Consider the following 13,287-nt stretch of genomic DNA (forward strand, 5'->3'; position numbering starts at 1 on the left):
ATGATTTTGCATAGACACTGACACAACTTTGTCCTTCTTTCAAATTGTTGGTTGTAAACCTCCACGGGGATCATCAAACATGCAAATCTGTGGTATATTTTTAGTTCAACTCACTGATACGTATTCATTAATATGTTAATAAGACAAGGAAAGTGTAATTTAAATTACATTTGCATAATTTGGTTAACAAATGCTCGACGTATGGTCCCTACAAATGATGCAACTTTGTCAGGATTTCAGTCACCTTGTTTTAGTGACAGAAGTGCTGTTTACCCTCACCCTGCCCAACCAGAGAGCCTGTGAACTGAATTCCGGTCCTCCTTGTGTGCCTGGTCACATTTCTAGTGATTTAATTGCAATAAATGGCACCAGGAGGAAGTCAGTGAAGTTTATCCCATTGTAATTGGGTGCCTAACAATGTTAGGTGGAGCTCGGTAGGCAGATATGGCATGGAAAGAACAAATTTTCCACTTGCTTAGGTATGGTGGAGCTTCACCAGCGCAGATCAGTGATGTTCCCTCCCAGTATCTTGCAGTGGCCTAACCAAGGAGATATTGGCAAATTACTACTGAAATTAGAGTAAATTCTCTGACAGCTTCTGAACCTTCATTGAATATGCCGGACTGCTAAAATAACTATTTCTCTAAGGCTGTGAAGTGATATTTGAATGCTTTGCAGGCAGTAAACTTCAAGTCAATTGATTTCATTTCTGTTGAATCACCCTCAAAAGCGGAGCTGTGCTTTAAGGGCTATTATTAAGGGGAAAAAAAAAAAGTTGAATTTAATCGTTAAGTCTGTCACAGGACTTGAGGAAATCAGCTTGATAATAGCTTCTTTTTTTTCTTTAAGTGTTCACCCTGGAAGGCAGCACGTTAAAAGAAGTCAGCGTTGGGGAGGGTCTCTGATGGTTGAGTTGCAGCAGCCCGGCTCGCCTGGTCTGAAGTAATGAGGTGTGACAGCGTGAGAGCAGCACGTCGTGCTCAAACCAATAACCTCTTTCAGGAAATTACACTTCTGCTCTAAGCAGTCGTTCTGAATTATCTGCAGCTAATTTTAAGCTGCCTGCTTTTATGGAAATGGAGTGCTTACATTTCCAATGAGTATCACCATGATGCTTACAGGCTGCTGTAAAGCATGACTGCCTGGGAAAAAGCTGAAGCCCAATCCAACTTAATTAAGCTGGAACCTGCTTCTACCTTGAAATATCTTTGTTATCAAATGAGAACAAACGTGATGCTTGACAGAATTGGCTTTTGCGTTACCCACTGCGGTGAGGACTTGAAAAAGAGCTGTTGTCTTACTGGTGGTGCACTCACCGGTCCAACAGTGTCTTCTGGTGGTTCTCTTGCTGCCTCTTTCTACAGTAGCAGAAGATGCTGATTGAAACCAGTAGACTTCCATGTGTACTGAAATGTACAGGTGAATCATGGATCAGTTCAGCTTTCTGCATTGAACCACTCCCTTGTACAAAGAGCATGTGTCTTCATGGACTCCAGAAGAAAGCGAATATTACTGCCTTAGCTGTAGGGCCTGTTGTTTGGTGAGGTAAATCCTACCCTTTGAACTGGATAATGATTAATGGTGGTTCGCAGCCACCCTTCTCAGATGAACACTGTGGGCAGAACCTGGTTGCTTAGTTCATCTTGGGCCAGATGGGCAGGCTGGTTTCCCAACCTTCTTTCTAGGAAGCAGAAGAGAGGGGAAGCTTAACCCTGGGGGAAGTGCTTGAGTCAGTATCATTAATCTCTGTCTGCTGGGTGACAGCAACCTGGGTTTCACATATGAATGAAAGGATAAAGAAAACCTCTTTGAATAGATGGGTGTTTTTCTTAAGCCATACTAAACAAACCTGGACTTCCAGAGCAGTGCTACATACAAGTTTAAGCATGCCAAACGCTGTGTAGCAGTTATGGCTCTGATAAGCAAGCAGTAATCCAGGTGTGCTGAAATACTGTAATTGTCTGAATATTGTGTGTGACCTAGCTGCTTTGTGTCATAGCACTTTGCTCTGCAAACACCTTCAGTTGAGCTTGGTGGATGCCAGAGAAGAGCAGATAGCAGGCAGACAGTGCCCTCAGCTAAGAGGGTTTGGGCTGCAGTGGATAAACAGATCTATTTCAAAGACCTTGAGCTTCTGTCTCTGGGGGTTGAAGAGAAAGCTTTAGACACTGCTTTTCTTAGTCACTACGTACTGGAGGAGCACTTTTGCAGCTAGAAGTGTGCTAATCTCCCTGCAGTGGCAGCTTGCTATGCAAGGAGCTGTGGCTCGGATCATGCGGAGAGCAGGAGAATGGTGCTGTGCTCCAGGACTGTGATACAACCTTGGCTTTTCAGCCCCTTCTTGTGTATTCCCTGCAGCTCCCACTATCAATCCCAGGAGAGATGCTGACCCATACCCTTGCAGAGCCCTGGGGTGGAGGGCTGAGCATTGCAAGCACTTATACCTGCGAATCCCAAGGGGATGCACTGTCCAGCAGCTCTCCCTCCCCTACCCGCTGCAGGACAGGTCTTTCTTATTCAGGTGAGGGGCTGTCAGCAGTGCTCTTCCCTTGTCCTCTCACTGCTTTCCCCATCTGGCATACCCAGCTTGAATGCAGTTCCTCTGCATGCTCCCACGGCGCCCTTTGCTTGGCTGTGGTTGTGTTTGTTTTCACTCCCACACTGTCACCGTTTCATTCACTGCCCAGAATAATAAGGGGCTTGTTGAAAGGTGCTGTTAAGTAGCTTGTTGTCTTCATTTGTTCCCTCTTATTTATTGAACGTTCTTTTTCAGTGTGCTTTGAATACAAAATTATTGATTTCTTCATGTTTTATTGTAATAATGTTTATTACTGGGGAGGCTCCTAGGCAGGCCATCTAACTATCATAAAAATCCCATAAATACCAATCAGCTATGATGGTATTGCAATTCCTATCTCAGAGGTGCAATCTGAGGACAGAAGATGCAACTACAAAGATTTCCACTAATTTTGGCACTCAGTTTGGAAAACACTTAAATTGAGCTTCCAACCATGGTAGTGTGGCCAGAGTGCATTTCTGATGGCACACCTGTAGCTGTGACAGCATGTTTGGTGTGATGCTGCTCAGCAAGCTTTCCTGTTAAGGCACAGCCCAGTTCTCCTGGTATTGCTCTGCTGTTTTAACCATAATGTCTTCCTTTCTCTTCCTGCAGCTTCCCATCTGCCTTGCCCCATGCTTTCCAGCTTCTGCCGTCAATGACCTGGGCAGAGCACAGCCTCAGCACACAGCCCTGTTTCATTTCTGGCACACCAAACGCCATGGATTAGTGGGATCTGGTTGTCACAGACTGTTGCAGTGCATGTGCCAAAGGGCAGAATGCTGTTTAATGTTGCCTGGCAACTCTAATTCCAGTGTTTTCTGTGTTTTGAGAATTTTGTTTTGCAGAGCTCGTGTGCTTTGAGTTAACTCATTAAGGAGGAAGTTGAAAAGAATTTAAGGTGGTGTGCAGAAAGTCCTGGCTCTGACTGCCCCTATTTATGCAAGAACCTGTGAGCAAATAAGTTTACCTAATGGTTACATGCAAATAAAGGCAGAACACTTAAGATATTCATGAGCCACTAGAGAAAATATTCCTGGGATTCTTTCAGCCAAAGAAAGCCTGAGTTGGAGGTAGAGCAGAGCAAAACATCAATGCCTCCCTGTCCAGAACCTGGCAAAGGGCTTTTAGTGCCTCTCTCTCCTTTCCCTGTTGTTGCAGTGCAAGTGAAATGGTGCTTTTATCTCAAGTGGTTTCCCTAGATACTAGATACTTGTGCTCCCTGCGAGTGTGTGTAATATACTGCCTCTTCCTCCTAACATCTTTTTTTCCAGACTTGGTAGTGCTGAGCAGTCATGCTTCATACATAGTGAAATGTAAGCTTGGTTATACTGAATGCTGTCTGGACAGTGAGGTGAATCTATGGTTTAAATAAGTAGGTAACCATGGAGAAAAGCAATTACACTGGTGTGTAGTAGGATGCCTGTAATACAGTGGTGCTTTTTGAAACCTGAGGCTGCCCAGCTGCACCAGAAGTCCACCCTGGGCAGGTGCTGCCACTCTTTTCTTGGCTAAAATGAGCATTCTGCCACTTTAGAAAGCCAAGCTGGGAGCACACTATAAAGCAATTAGCCTATAGGAATTACTTGGCACCGAGTGCTCCAATGTATTCTATTAATAAGCTTTATCGGGTAGGTTTGTGCATTTGAGCTGTATAACTTTGTACATAATGACGCTTAAAGTGAGAATCAGCTTTGTCCTTGGGATTAGTACCAACGAAACCCAGACTTGGAGGTTTCAAAGTGTCAAACCCTGGAGGTTTCACTAGCAGCAGTGCTGGGGCTGGGCAGAGTGCAGCATTGCACGTTGGCATTGTAAGCAAGCTGCATTTTTCGTGAAGGATGCAAAACACTCAATTAAAATGAGACATCAGACTGTACAAATGATTTTGCATGCTAGGGGTCCCCGTGGCTGTAAAGCCTGCGAGGAGACAGTTTTTCCTTTCTGATGTTTTTCCCCCTTTGGACTAGAGGATCATGTGGCAATCACAGCTTAAGCGGGGTGCCATCAAAGGCCTGGGTAGATTTACCAGACTGAGAGAACTTCTGGTGTGTGCCTTGGATGCAGTCTTTGTGTGTCTCATTTAACATCAGCTAACTGCAGGGTCATGATCTTTTTTCATTTTATTTAACTTCCCTCCGGACTTCATCTGTCATCTGCTTGCAGCCTGTACAGAGGTCTTCCTCTTTCGCCCTCTGCTCTCTTAATAAAAAGGACTTATCTGAAGATAAGTTCTGAGGATTGAAGATCAACATGCATGAACAAATGGGTCCATTTATTTAGAGAAGACTAGCTCTGTATGTTCCGTGCTGAAATAGATTTATTTTTTTCCCCTTTCCCCAGTGGTAAACATAATTCACAGTACAAGCATTGTTAATGCCAAGCGCCTGCCCAGCATCCTGTTGACACTTGATGGTATTTTTGAGAGAGATGAAGGTTGGGTCAGCACAGTGGGTGGAACATCACTTTTTGTGCTGAAACGAAGCATGTTCAAGTCTGTTTTGTTAATATTGTGAGGACACATTTTGTCTCTCCTTTCGTTCTCCCCTGTTCAAATGCATCTTTATCTCTCCGGCTTGCTATATAGACTTGGCAGGTGCTAATTAGGGACAGACTAGGTGGAAAGCAGTAAGTCAGCTGCTGAGGAAAAGATTTGGCCTTTTTGGATCCATTTGGAAGTGCTCTATGTATTCAGTTTATCCTTCTGGCTTTTCCTGCTCTTCATTTTGCCTCATCTAGTTTCTCATCCCTGAATTTTTCACATCCTTGCAGTGCATTGGCTACTCCTGTAACTCACCTGCTCACAAACAGACATGCATGCTGCTGCTTAGACCTCCATTATCTTTGGAAACTGGCATTTAAGCAGTCAGTAGCTGGTTCCTTTTGGAGGCTGTGCCCCTGCCAGCTTGGTGCAAGTAGGTGTGCTAGGAGCCAGTTAGCAGCTGCTGGCACCCAGGGAGATTTCCAGGGTGGAGAAGGCACCAGAGACAGCCAGGGAGCTTTTTGCAGGAGTAGGAATCAAGTAATTCCAATGAAAATCCAAGCCATTAGTAAGAAAGGCAGAGATCTGCTTTACTCGTGTAATTAGCTGCATTCCTGTTGATTTATTTTTGTTTCATATCAAAAATGTCACGTGCACTTACTAGCTTCCACGTGGTGCGTAGGTCCCAGCACAGGACCAGGATAGGGATGGCTATTTCTGTGCTGAGCACGGAGAAGGCAGTGTGGCTCTTAACCATTTGCTAGCTCATTAAGGAAAGTCCATTTTGCACAGGTGATTGCTGTGGCAGCTCCTACCTGTCACTTTTTTTGTCTCCTTCCTCATAGGTGTGCAGGGAAACGGAAATCCTTTACTTCTCTTTCAATGTGGGAGGGATCAGTCCCACATGTCTTGCTTGTGAGTAGCCAGCCTCATTATGCAGCTACCATTGTGGGGTGTATTTGTGAATCATGGAATGGTTTGGGTTGGAAGGGACTGTAACCATCATCTAGTTCCAACCCAATCTGCCAAAGGTTCCATTTCTCTTCTAGCATATTTCATATTTTTTCTCGTTGCAGGTGACTTAAACCTAGGGAATGTTGTCTTTAAAAGGTGGGAAGTACAAATTGCTTATAACTTGCATCACCCTAGAGCTGTTTTGTCCCTGTGGACTTTGTAGCCAGTCGTCTTCATGAGGTTTTCGGAGTGCTGAAGGAAATAGCAGTATTTCTTCCCCAGTTTGCAGGATCTCTTGCGGGAAGGAATGTTTGTCTTTGGGCGCTTGTTTTCTTCCAGGCAAAGAATCAGAATCCAAAAGCAAGCCTCAGAGCTTGTCTTGTCTGAAACTCCTACGGATTGCTGGCTTGCTGTCACTGCGGCAGCACTGCAGTCAGGTACCATGGTGATCTTAAACACTGCCACATCACCTGCGTGTGCTTGTCAAATAATTTCTCTTACAATGCTTTGATTCCAAGATGATTAAACAACAAACATGTATAATTCCCACTGCGATGTCATGCTACTTACCTTATAAGAAATCCATCTTTAATGGTTTGCTTACTGCTTGTCAACATCTTTCTGTCATATTTTTACTGCTTTAGCTTCGAGGAGAACAACTTGTGACAGGTGTAGGAATCTGCCTATGCAAAAGCATTGCTCACCGAGACACCAGTGGGCCCTTTTTTTAGGAATTTGTTTCAACAGCATACTGGTAAGGAACTCTTTCCCACTTCTACTTTAAAAGTAAAGATACTAAATGGCACAGTATTGTCCCAACTGCACCATTTTCTTAGTTGTTCAGGAAGCAATTCCTGATGGTCTTGTTCTGAAAACCGAAACGGTATTCCCTAAGAAAAAAACCAGCAGAATCTGTTGTGTTTGGACCTTAAGGCCGTGACAACAGCCATGAGAGCAGAACTGCTTCGGAATTGGGTTTAAACTTCGCTGTGGGCATCAGGGGCTTCCTAATAGCAGCACCACAGCTGAATGAGGGTTCAGTCCCCTCGCCCCTCTCTGCTTCTTTCCCAGAAAGCTGTTTGCTTGCTTCATAGAGAGAATTTTCTGCCAGATGCTGGGCAAAATCTGCTCACAGAAGTCCCCAGTGATTCCTGGAGGTGGCACAGGGGAACAATGACTTGTATGAGGCTCTGGGGCTGGAGCTGGGGGAGGTTTGCTTGTGTTTGTGGAGGATTTTTTGGAAAGGGGAAAAGACCTCTGTCTGGCTGCCTTGTGTGGCTCAGGGAGCTCTGCTTGGAAGCTTGCTGTTTGCTGGCTGTGATGGCCCTGCATCAGCAACCACGTGGGTTGGGTGGCCCTCATGGAACCAGCAGTCCTGTCATGACTTCTTCCTAACCTGAAACCCACGTTGGTTTCAGCAATCACAATAAGCTAAGAATTTATCTGGGGGCTGTTAAGTATGGTAAACTCAACAAACAACTTAATGAGAACATAAACTGTATGAGCATACTGTAATACCATAGTTATTTTGGTTTTGTATCATGGGTCCTATAAGGGCCGAGAGGCAAGAAGCACTATAAACTGACTGCATGCTGGGAAGTCATGGGGAGGGAGGGAATGGGGAGAAACCACCACATAAAATTCAGTTGAGTGGGATAGCTTTCTCCTGGGATGATGCAAAGGACATAAGCATCGAAATGCAGAAAATCAGATTCTAACGTGTTTACACAGCTTATCATGTTGGCCTGACAAGGACTGCTTTTCAGTATGTAAAGTAAAAAAGGGTCTTCTATTGATTTCAAGGGAAGTTAGTTGTTTCTAATCTCAGGATTTAAGATTCAGAATAGGTTTTTTGTTTTTTTCCTTCAAAAAGAAAGCCACAGGCATGTCACCATGGGTTTGAGGAAGGTAATTCTATTGAATTTCAGCAGAAAGGACTCTGTCTCATCATGGCTTTATAAGGAGCTTGGAAGACGGAAGCCAAGTCATACTGGCAGCAATTAGACTTATAACTTAAGAGTGATCTTAAAAAAAAATCAGCTGCTAAAAATACGTGGAACTGATTGAACATAGCAACACATGGAAGACACAGAGTGCTGTGCCTTTACTGTTCCTCTGGCAGTGTGTGGGGTCACGAGCTTGTTCCGGGGCTGATGGCACGTGTCACACCAGGGCCATGGGAGGAAGGCCTCTGCATTGCATTCAGTGGCACGACGGTGCTGAACGGAGCGTGTCAGGTATCAAATGGGTGCCAGCTTCATGGCATGGCAGTCTCACGTGGAGTGGTGTGGAGGTGTTTGCAGCCCTTCCCAGCCATCCCTCCCGTGCCAGAACACGCAGCACCTGCCTAGGCCAGGTTTTGGTTCAAGCTCTGTCTGTAAGCCTGCCCTCGCTCCTCCTCAGAGCGCTGAGACCATGGAGAAGGCAGTGTGGCTCTTAACCATGGACTGCTTGTGTGCCACTAAGGGTATAGCTGCATTCTGGCAATATCAGTTGTGCACCGAGCTGTTGCTGTAACAGGAATTTTGAACACGTTGCACTGCTGGGTTTGCTTTCAGGAGGACTTTCATTCTCACTTCTCTGTGTGATGCTTGATCTTCCCCACGCTGGTCTCACCACACCGCATGTCTCTTTCCTGCTGCCAAACGCTTGCATTATTGTCTGAAAATGTGAGTTGCAGTGAATCGGATGGAAATGCTGGGATTTTTATTTGTTTCCCTCGGCTGAAGGATGGGGTTTGTTCATTTTTCTCCACGTTTTGGAGCTCGGTGCGTGGCACAGAGAGCGCTTCCTTGGTGCTGCTAACACATACCTGTATGTCCTCGGAGATGGCCCCTGGTTATCCCCTCCTGTCCCAGCTCCCCCCAGGCACACCAGTGCTCGTGTTTCCTATGGCACCATTTCCCCACTGCTCCTCCGAGGGTCACGCTGCGCATGTAATCTGTTTGCTAGCTGTAGCAAGAGGCTTGAAAGAAAGGCTGTGCTCTGCAAGGAGCTTTTAGTGAGGTGTTTCTTTGTGCTCTCTCCCTGACGCTGCAGGAGCTGTGCCTGTAACATCATCCTTAAATAAAAGCAGGGTGTTTGCCCCTTGTTGCCCCTGGTGCTGGAGGAGCCTCGCTCCTTTCCATCAGTATGCCTTTTACATTTGACTGCTCGGAGAGTTTTTTAGAACAAAGGTGGAAATTCATGATGAGCGCAATTCTGTGATAAAGGCCGCACGTTTAGAGCAATACAAATAATGGAAAAATACTTCTCTGTTTATCGAAGGGGAAAAGAAAAGAGCTGCCTGAAGAATGTGTCCCTCTAACGTTCTAAAAGAAACAAGATCTTCACACAAAAGCCAATCCCGACTTGCCAACAAAATATTGCTGTACGTCTCCAAGTAGTTTTCTAAACTTGCAGCCAGAGATGTGAACGCTGCTGCGAAAACTATTAAGGCTCTTCGGTTCCTTTTGTTTCTCTTTTATTTCTTTTGCATGAGACTGTTCTATCTCTATTTACCTTTAGTACTTGTCTTTGTCTTAAAGCATGGGATAACTTATATTGAATACAGCATCAAGATTTTAGCAGCGAATACTTGTTACAGTAAGTTAACTTGCATTGTCATGCTATGCATGGCCAAAAAAAAACAACCCCAAACCCACAGGAAAAAAGGCAGTGAGGTAATGGGGGATAGCTGAGCGGCACGGCCCTGCGGCCCTGCGTGGTGAGCAAAGCAAATTCTTGGCGTTTGGCACTGGGACAGGAGGGAATTACAGCCTGCTGGTGGGACGGCTGCTGGCTATGGCTTAAAGCTTTGCTTTTTGTCTCTGCTCTTCCCAGCACGCCCGAGGCTTTGCTTTTTGTGGTGCGTCTGAAGGACAACTGGCAAGTAAGGTTACATTCTTTCAGGACAAGTTCATTGTATCTGACCTGGGGGGAAAAAAAAAAAAAGTCTCTGCTTATCTCTAAAGTTTTAAATAAAATGCTTTAAATAAAAGCTGAAGGAATACAATGAAGGAGGCAGTGCTATTTCTGTCATCTGATGTTCTGCCTACTGTCACACGTGCTGTACTTTGTTGCTGCTCTTGCAGCCGAGGAACATTAGTTTAAGGCTCAGGGTAAAGCATTTTGCAAAGTGATTTTTTTTGTAACACGAAGCAGTTACACATATTCATTGCAAATGCACTCTACACGAGGGTGTGCAGATGGGCGTAAAGCCCGGGGGGGAGGAAAAAGTGCTTTCCCCAGTCCTGGCCATGTGTGTGCTTGTGGGTCAGACACCAACCTCTTCTCTGCTTGCTTTATAGCAAGGGAGGAAGAGGGGTTTTCCTGCAGAGCTCGGCCGCTCTCCTGCTGTTCCATCTTGAGGTGCTTCCTGAAGGAAGAGCAGCTCTGAGGAGGATTTGGTGGAGAGCTGGAACAGTGCCTCTTTTCTTTGTGGTATTTAAATGTAGTGCCTTTTGGCTTTGCTACACGAAAAACATAGGCCCGATCTCTGAAACCTAGCTTGCCTTATGGTGAACTGCATAAATCAAGCATTCATCTCCCTCATGTGGAAAGGAAGGGGCCTTCTATTGTGTTCTTGGCTCTGAACTGAAGTCCGTGTTCCAGCGCCTGATTATAAAGTCGCATCACCCAAGAAAGGCGTTTTTGTCTGGCACGGAGCAGGGAGGGCTCAGCCCTGGCAAGCAGCTCAGCCCTGCCAGCAGTGCAGCAGCTGGGCACGGTTGGTGCTCAGCATTGTGCTTTCAGGGTTAGGGTGGTGTCTGACAGGGGCAATTCCCAGCAGCGTCCTGCCGACTCAGCCGTCACAGTGCTGATGCCTCTGGTGGTTTGCAGACTGCTTCTTGGAAAATGTTTTGGAGCAGGGTGTATTTGTGCAGGGAGAGGGCTTGTTTTACCGGTGCTTCCTTTCCTCTTGGATAGCTAGTACTGTTTGTGCAGTTAGTGGCTGCAGGCAGTGATGGGGACTCTTCCTTAGGCTTCAGGGTTGCACTGAGATGCAGTGGGATTTGCACAGCTTCTGGCTATGTGAAGGTGGAAGTGACCTTCCAGTGAGTTCACACACCAACACTAAACAGCATTCCCTAAACAGTACTGAAACCTTCGAGGTTTTACTAAAACTTCACCTAGGCACAGCAGCGCTCTAAAATGGAGAATCACAGAATCACAGAATGGCCTGGGTTGAAAAGGACCACAGTGATCATTGAGTTTCAACCCCCTGCTATGTGCACGGTCGCCAACCAGCAGACCAGGCTGCCCAGAGCCACATCCAGCCTGGCCTCGAATGCCTCCAGGGATGGGGCATCCACAACCTTCTTGGGCAGAAGTTGGGTCAGAAGTGAGAAGAGAGGTCCAGAGCACCACTGTGAGAAATCTCAGGAGGGTTTTGCCTTCAGCAAGAGATGTGGGAGATGGAGCCCCAGGAGCTGAGCTGTAGTGATGGTACTGGATGTGCTGTGTTGTCCCCAGCAGCTGTTGTTACCCAGAGAAATTGTGGATGCTGCAACCTCGTCTCTTCACTTAGCAATCTTCTTCGAGAAGACTGCAGCCTCTTTCCTTCAGTGATGCTCTTTTGTCAGGTTCTGCTGGGTTGACATCTCTCATGCATGTTCTTGCACTGCTGCTTAATGGTCAAAGATGCTGCATATCCTAAAGCTGTGTTTCTTTCCAGTCCTGGGGTGGTTGCTCCTGTGTATTATAAACAACAGAAGAGCAACTGGAGGTCAGATAGACTTTCTCATACCCTATCCAGTCATTTGTGTATGTTTACGTTTTCATTCTTGTGTTGAGAAAGTGAAATTTCGGACATATCTCCTTCAAAAAAATGCATCCAACAACTGTTTGGGAAAGTTTGTGTCACAGAAGTTAGTGGTAAGCATTAAAAATAAAGATTACAAATTATTTTTAGCTCTTGATTTTCCAAGGTTTTTTCCAAGCCCTGGACAGCTTGCCCAGTGACAGCACAGTGATGGGCTCTCAGCATCACATTGGTTTCAGTCCCATGTGTGGGGGCTGCACTCCCCAGGCAGACCGTGTGGGCAGCAAGCATCCCTGCATGCCCAGTCTGATGAGATACGTGTCACAGGGTGATGGATTTTGCTTTCAGGAGGGGGTTGGAATACATTTGGATACCTTCCTGTGCTTTCCAGTGTTTCTGGTTTCTTGTGGCATCCCAGCCACAATTCTGGATGTCTCAGAAGTTCTTCCTCACATGCATTATTCTCTTAAAAACATGTTATCAGCCAGATGAGCTTCCATTTTTGCCTTCAGTAAACAGCTTGAGAAGAGCATTAATCTCATCTCAGAGCCAAAGGGAGTCAAGGTGCTAAATCACTCTGACCTCTGGCTTCAGCAGAGCTTTGATGGAGTTGCTGGCTTGGTTGTATCCTCCAACACATACGCTGAGTGTTGGAGGATACATACGTGCTCACTGCTGCTGGGCTTTGGTACCTGCATGGCTCTGTGTGAGCTTGACAGGGTGCAACACAGGCCAGTACTGCAGTTGGAGGATGCTTCTGTGAACAGAGAGCACTTGCAGCTAAGTATCCTGTGTATAGTTTGGATCCAGCAGAAGCTGTATTTTATGAAATCATGCTTGAGAAAGAGAAAATTGCACGTTTGGCGTTTGTACATTTTTTTAATATGCTTGGAATGGAAGTAACTATTTGTAAGAATTCACTTTATTACTTCAGAGAGAAACCTATAGAACGCGGAGGTCTTTAATGGTTATGGTTATTCAGGAAATTTGAAATTCATTACAAAGGTAGAAAAAGATTCCAGTGTTTTATGCTGATTTTATTACTAAGCTTTGCAGTAACAGTATTTTTTATTCCTTCAAGTGATATTTAAAATTGTTTGTGAGTATTCTCTGTCTTTAAGGAGGGAGACACTGGTGTGCTCAGCGTTTATCCAGCTGCCTTCCCACTGCTGCCGTGAGTTCTTAAACCATATGCAAATAGCCACTTCCACTTCATTTTACATCATTTTAATTGCAAGTGTCTCTTCTTTCTCTGTAGTTCTCTGCCTTCAGGTATTGGCTGTTCTCCCAGTTTTCAGGCCCTTTCTGGAGAGGTTGAATGGCTCGTCCCTTGGCTTGCAGAGATGAATTAAAAACACTGCAATAAATTCATGTTAAGAATCTTCTGTTAACAATTTCTATTTCTGACAGTGTAGTAGGTGGAAACTCATTGCGTACACAAAGAGTATTTCTCACTGGGGTCGTCCAATAAAAGCAGTAGCTTTGGGGCCAAAATAAGCAAGTCCGGGAACTTGGAGGTGAAGTTTTGTCAACAAATGAGCTGTTTTAAAA

At 45.4% G+C, this 13,287-nt stretch overlaps 1 protein-coding gene across 5 annotated transcripts in view; it reads left to right on the forward strand.

The window, feature by feature from the left end:
- COMMD1 (copper metabolism domain containing 1) overlaps positions 1–13,287 on the forward strand; it is a 66,468-nt gene that overhangs the window by 29,717 nt on the left and 23,464 nt on the right. The window contains exon 4 of one of the 5 annotated variants that reach the window (XM_040698579.2): positions 850–5,226. The exons of the other annotated variants lie outside the window; for them this stretch is intronic. Within the exon in view, the coding sequence (XP_040554513.1) occupies positions 850–876 (27 nt within the window). The 3' untranslated portion in view covers positions 877–5,226. Of the gene's footprint in view, positions 1–849; positions 5,227–13,287 lie in introns of those variants that run through there. 5 annotated transcript variants of the gene reach the window in all.

The sequence above is a fragment of the Gallus gallus genome, chromosome 3, assembly GCF_016699485.2.
Source record: "Gallus gallus isolate bGalGal1 chromosome 3, bGalGal1.mat.broiler.GRCg7b, whole genome shotgun sequence".
NCBI classification, from domain to species: domain Eukaryota; kingdom Metazoa; phylum Chordata; class Aves; order Galliformes; family Phasianidae; genus Gallus; species Gallus gallus.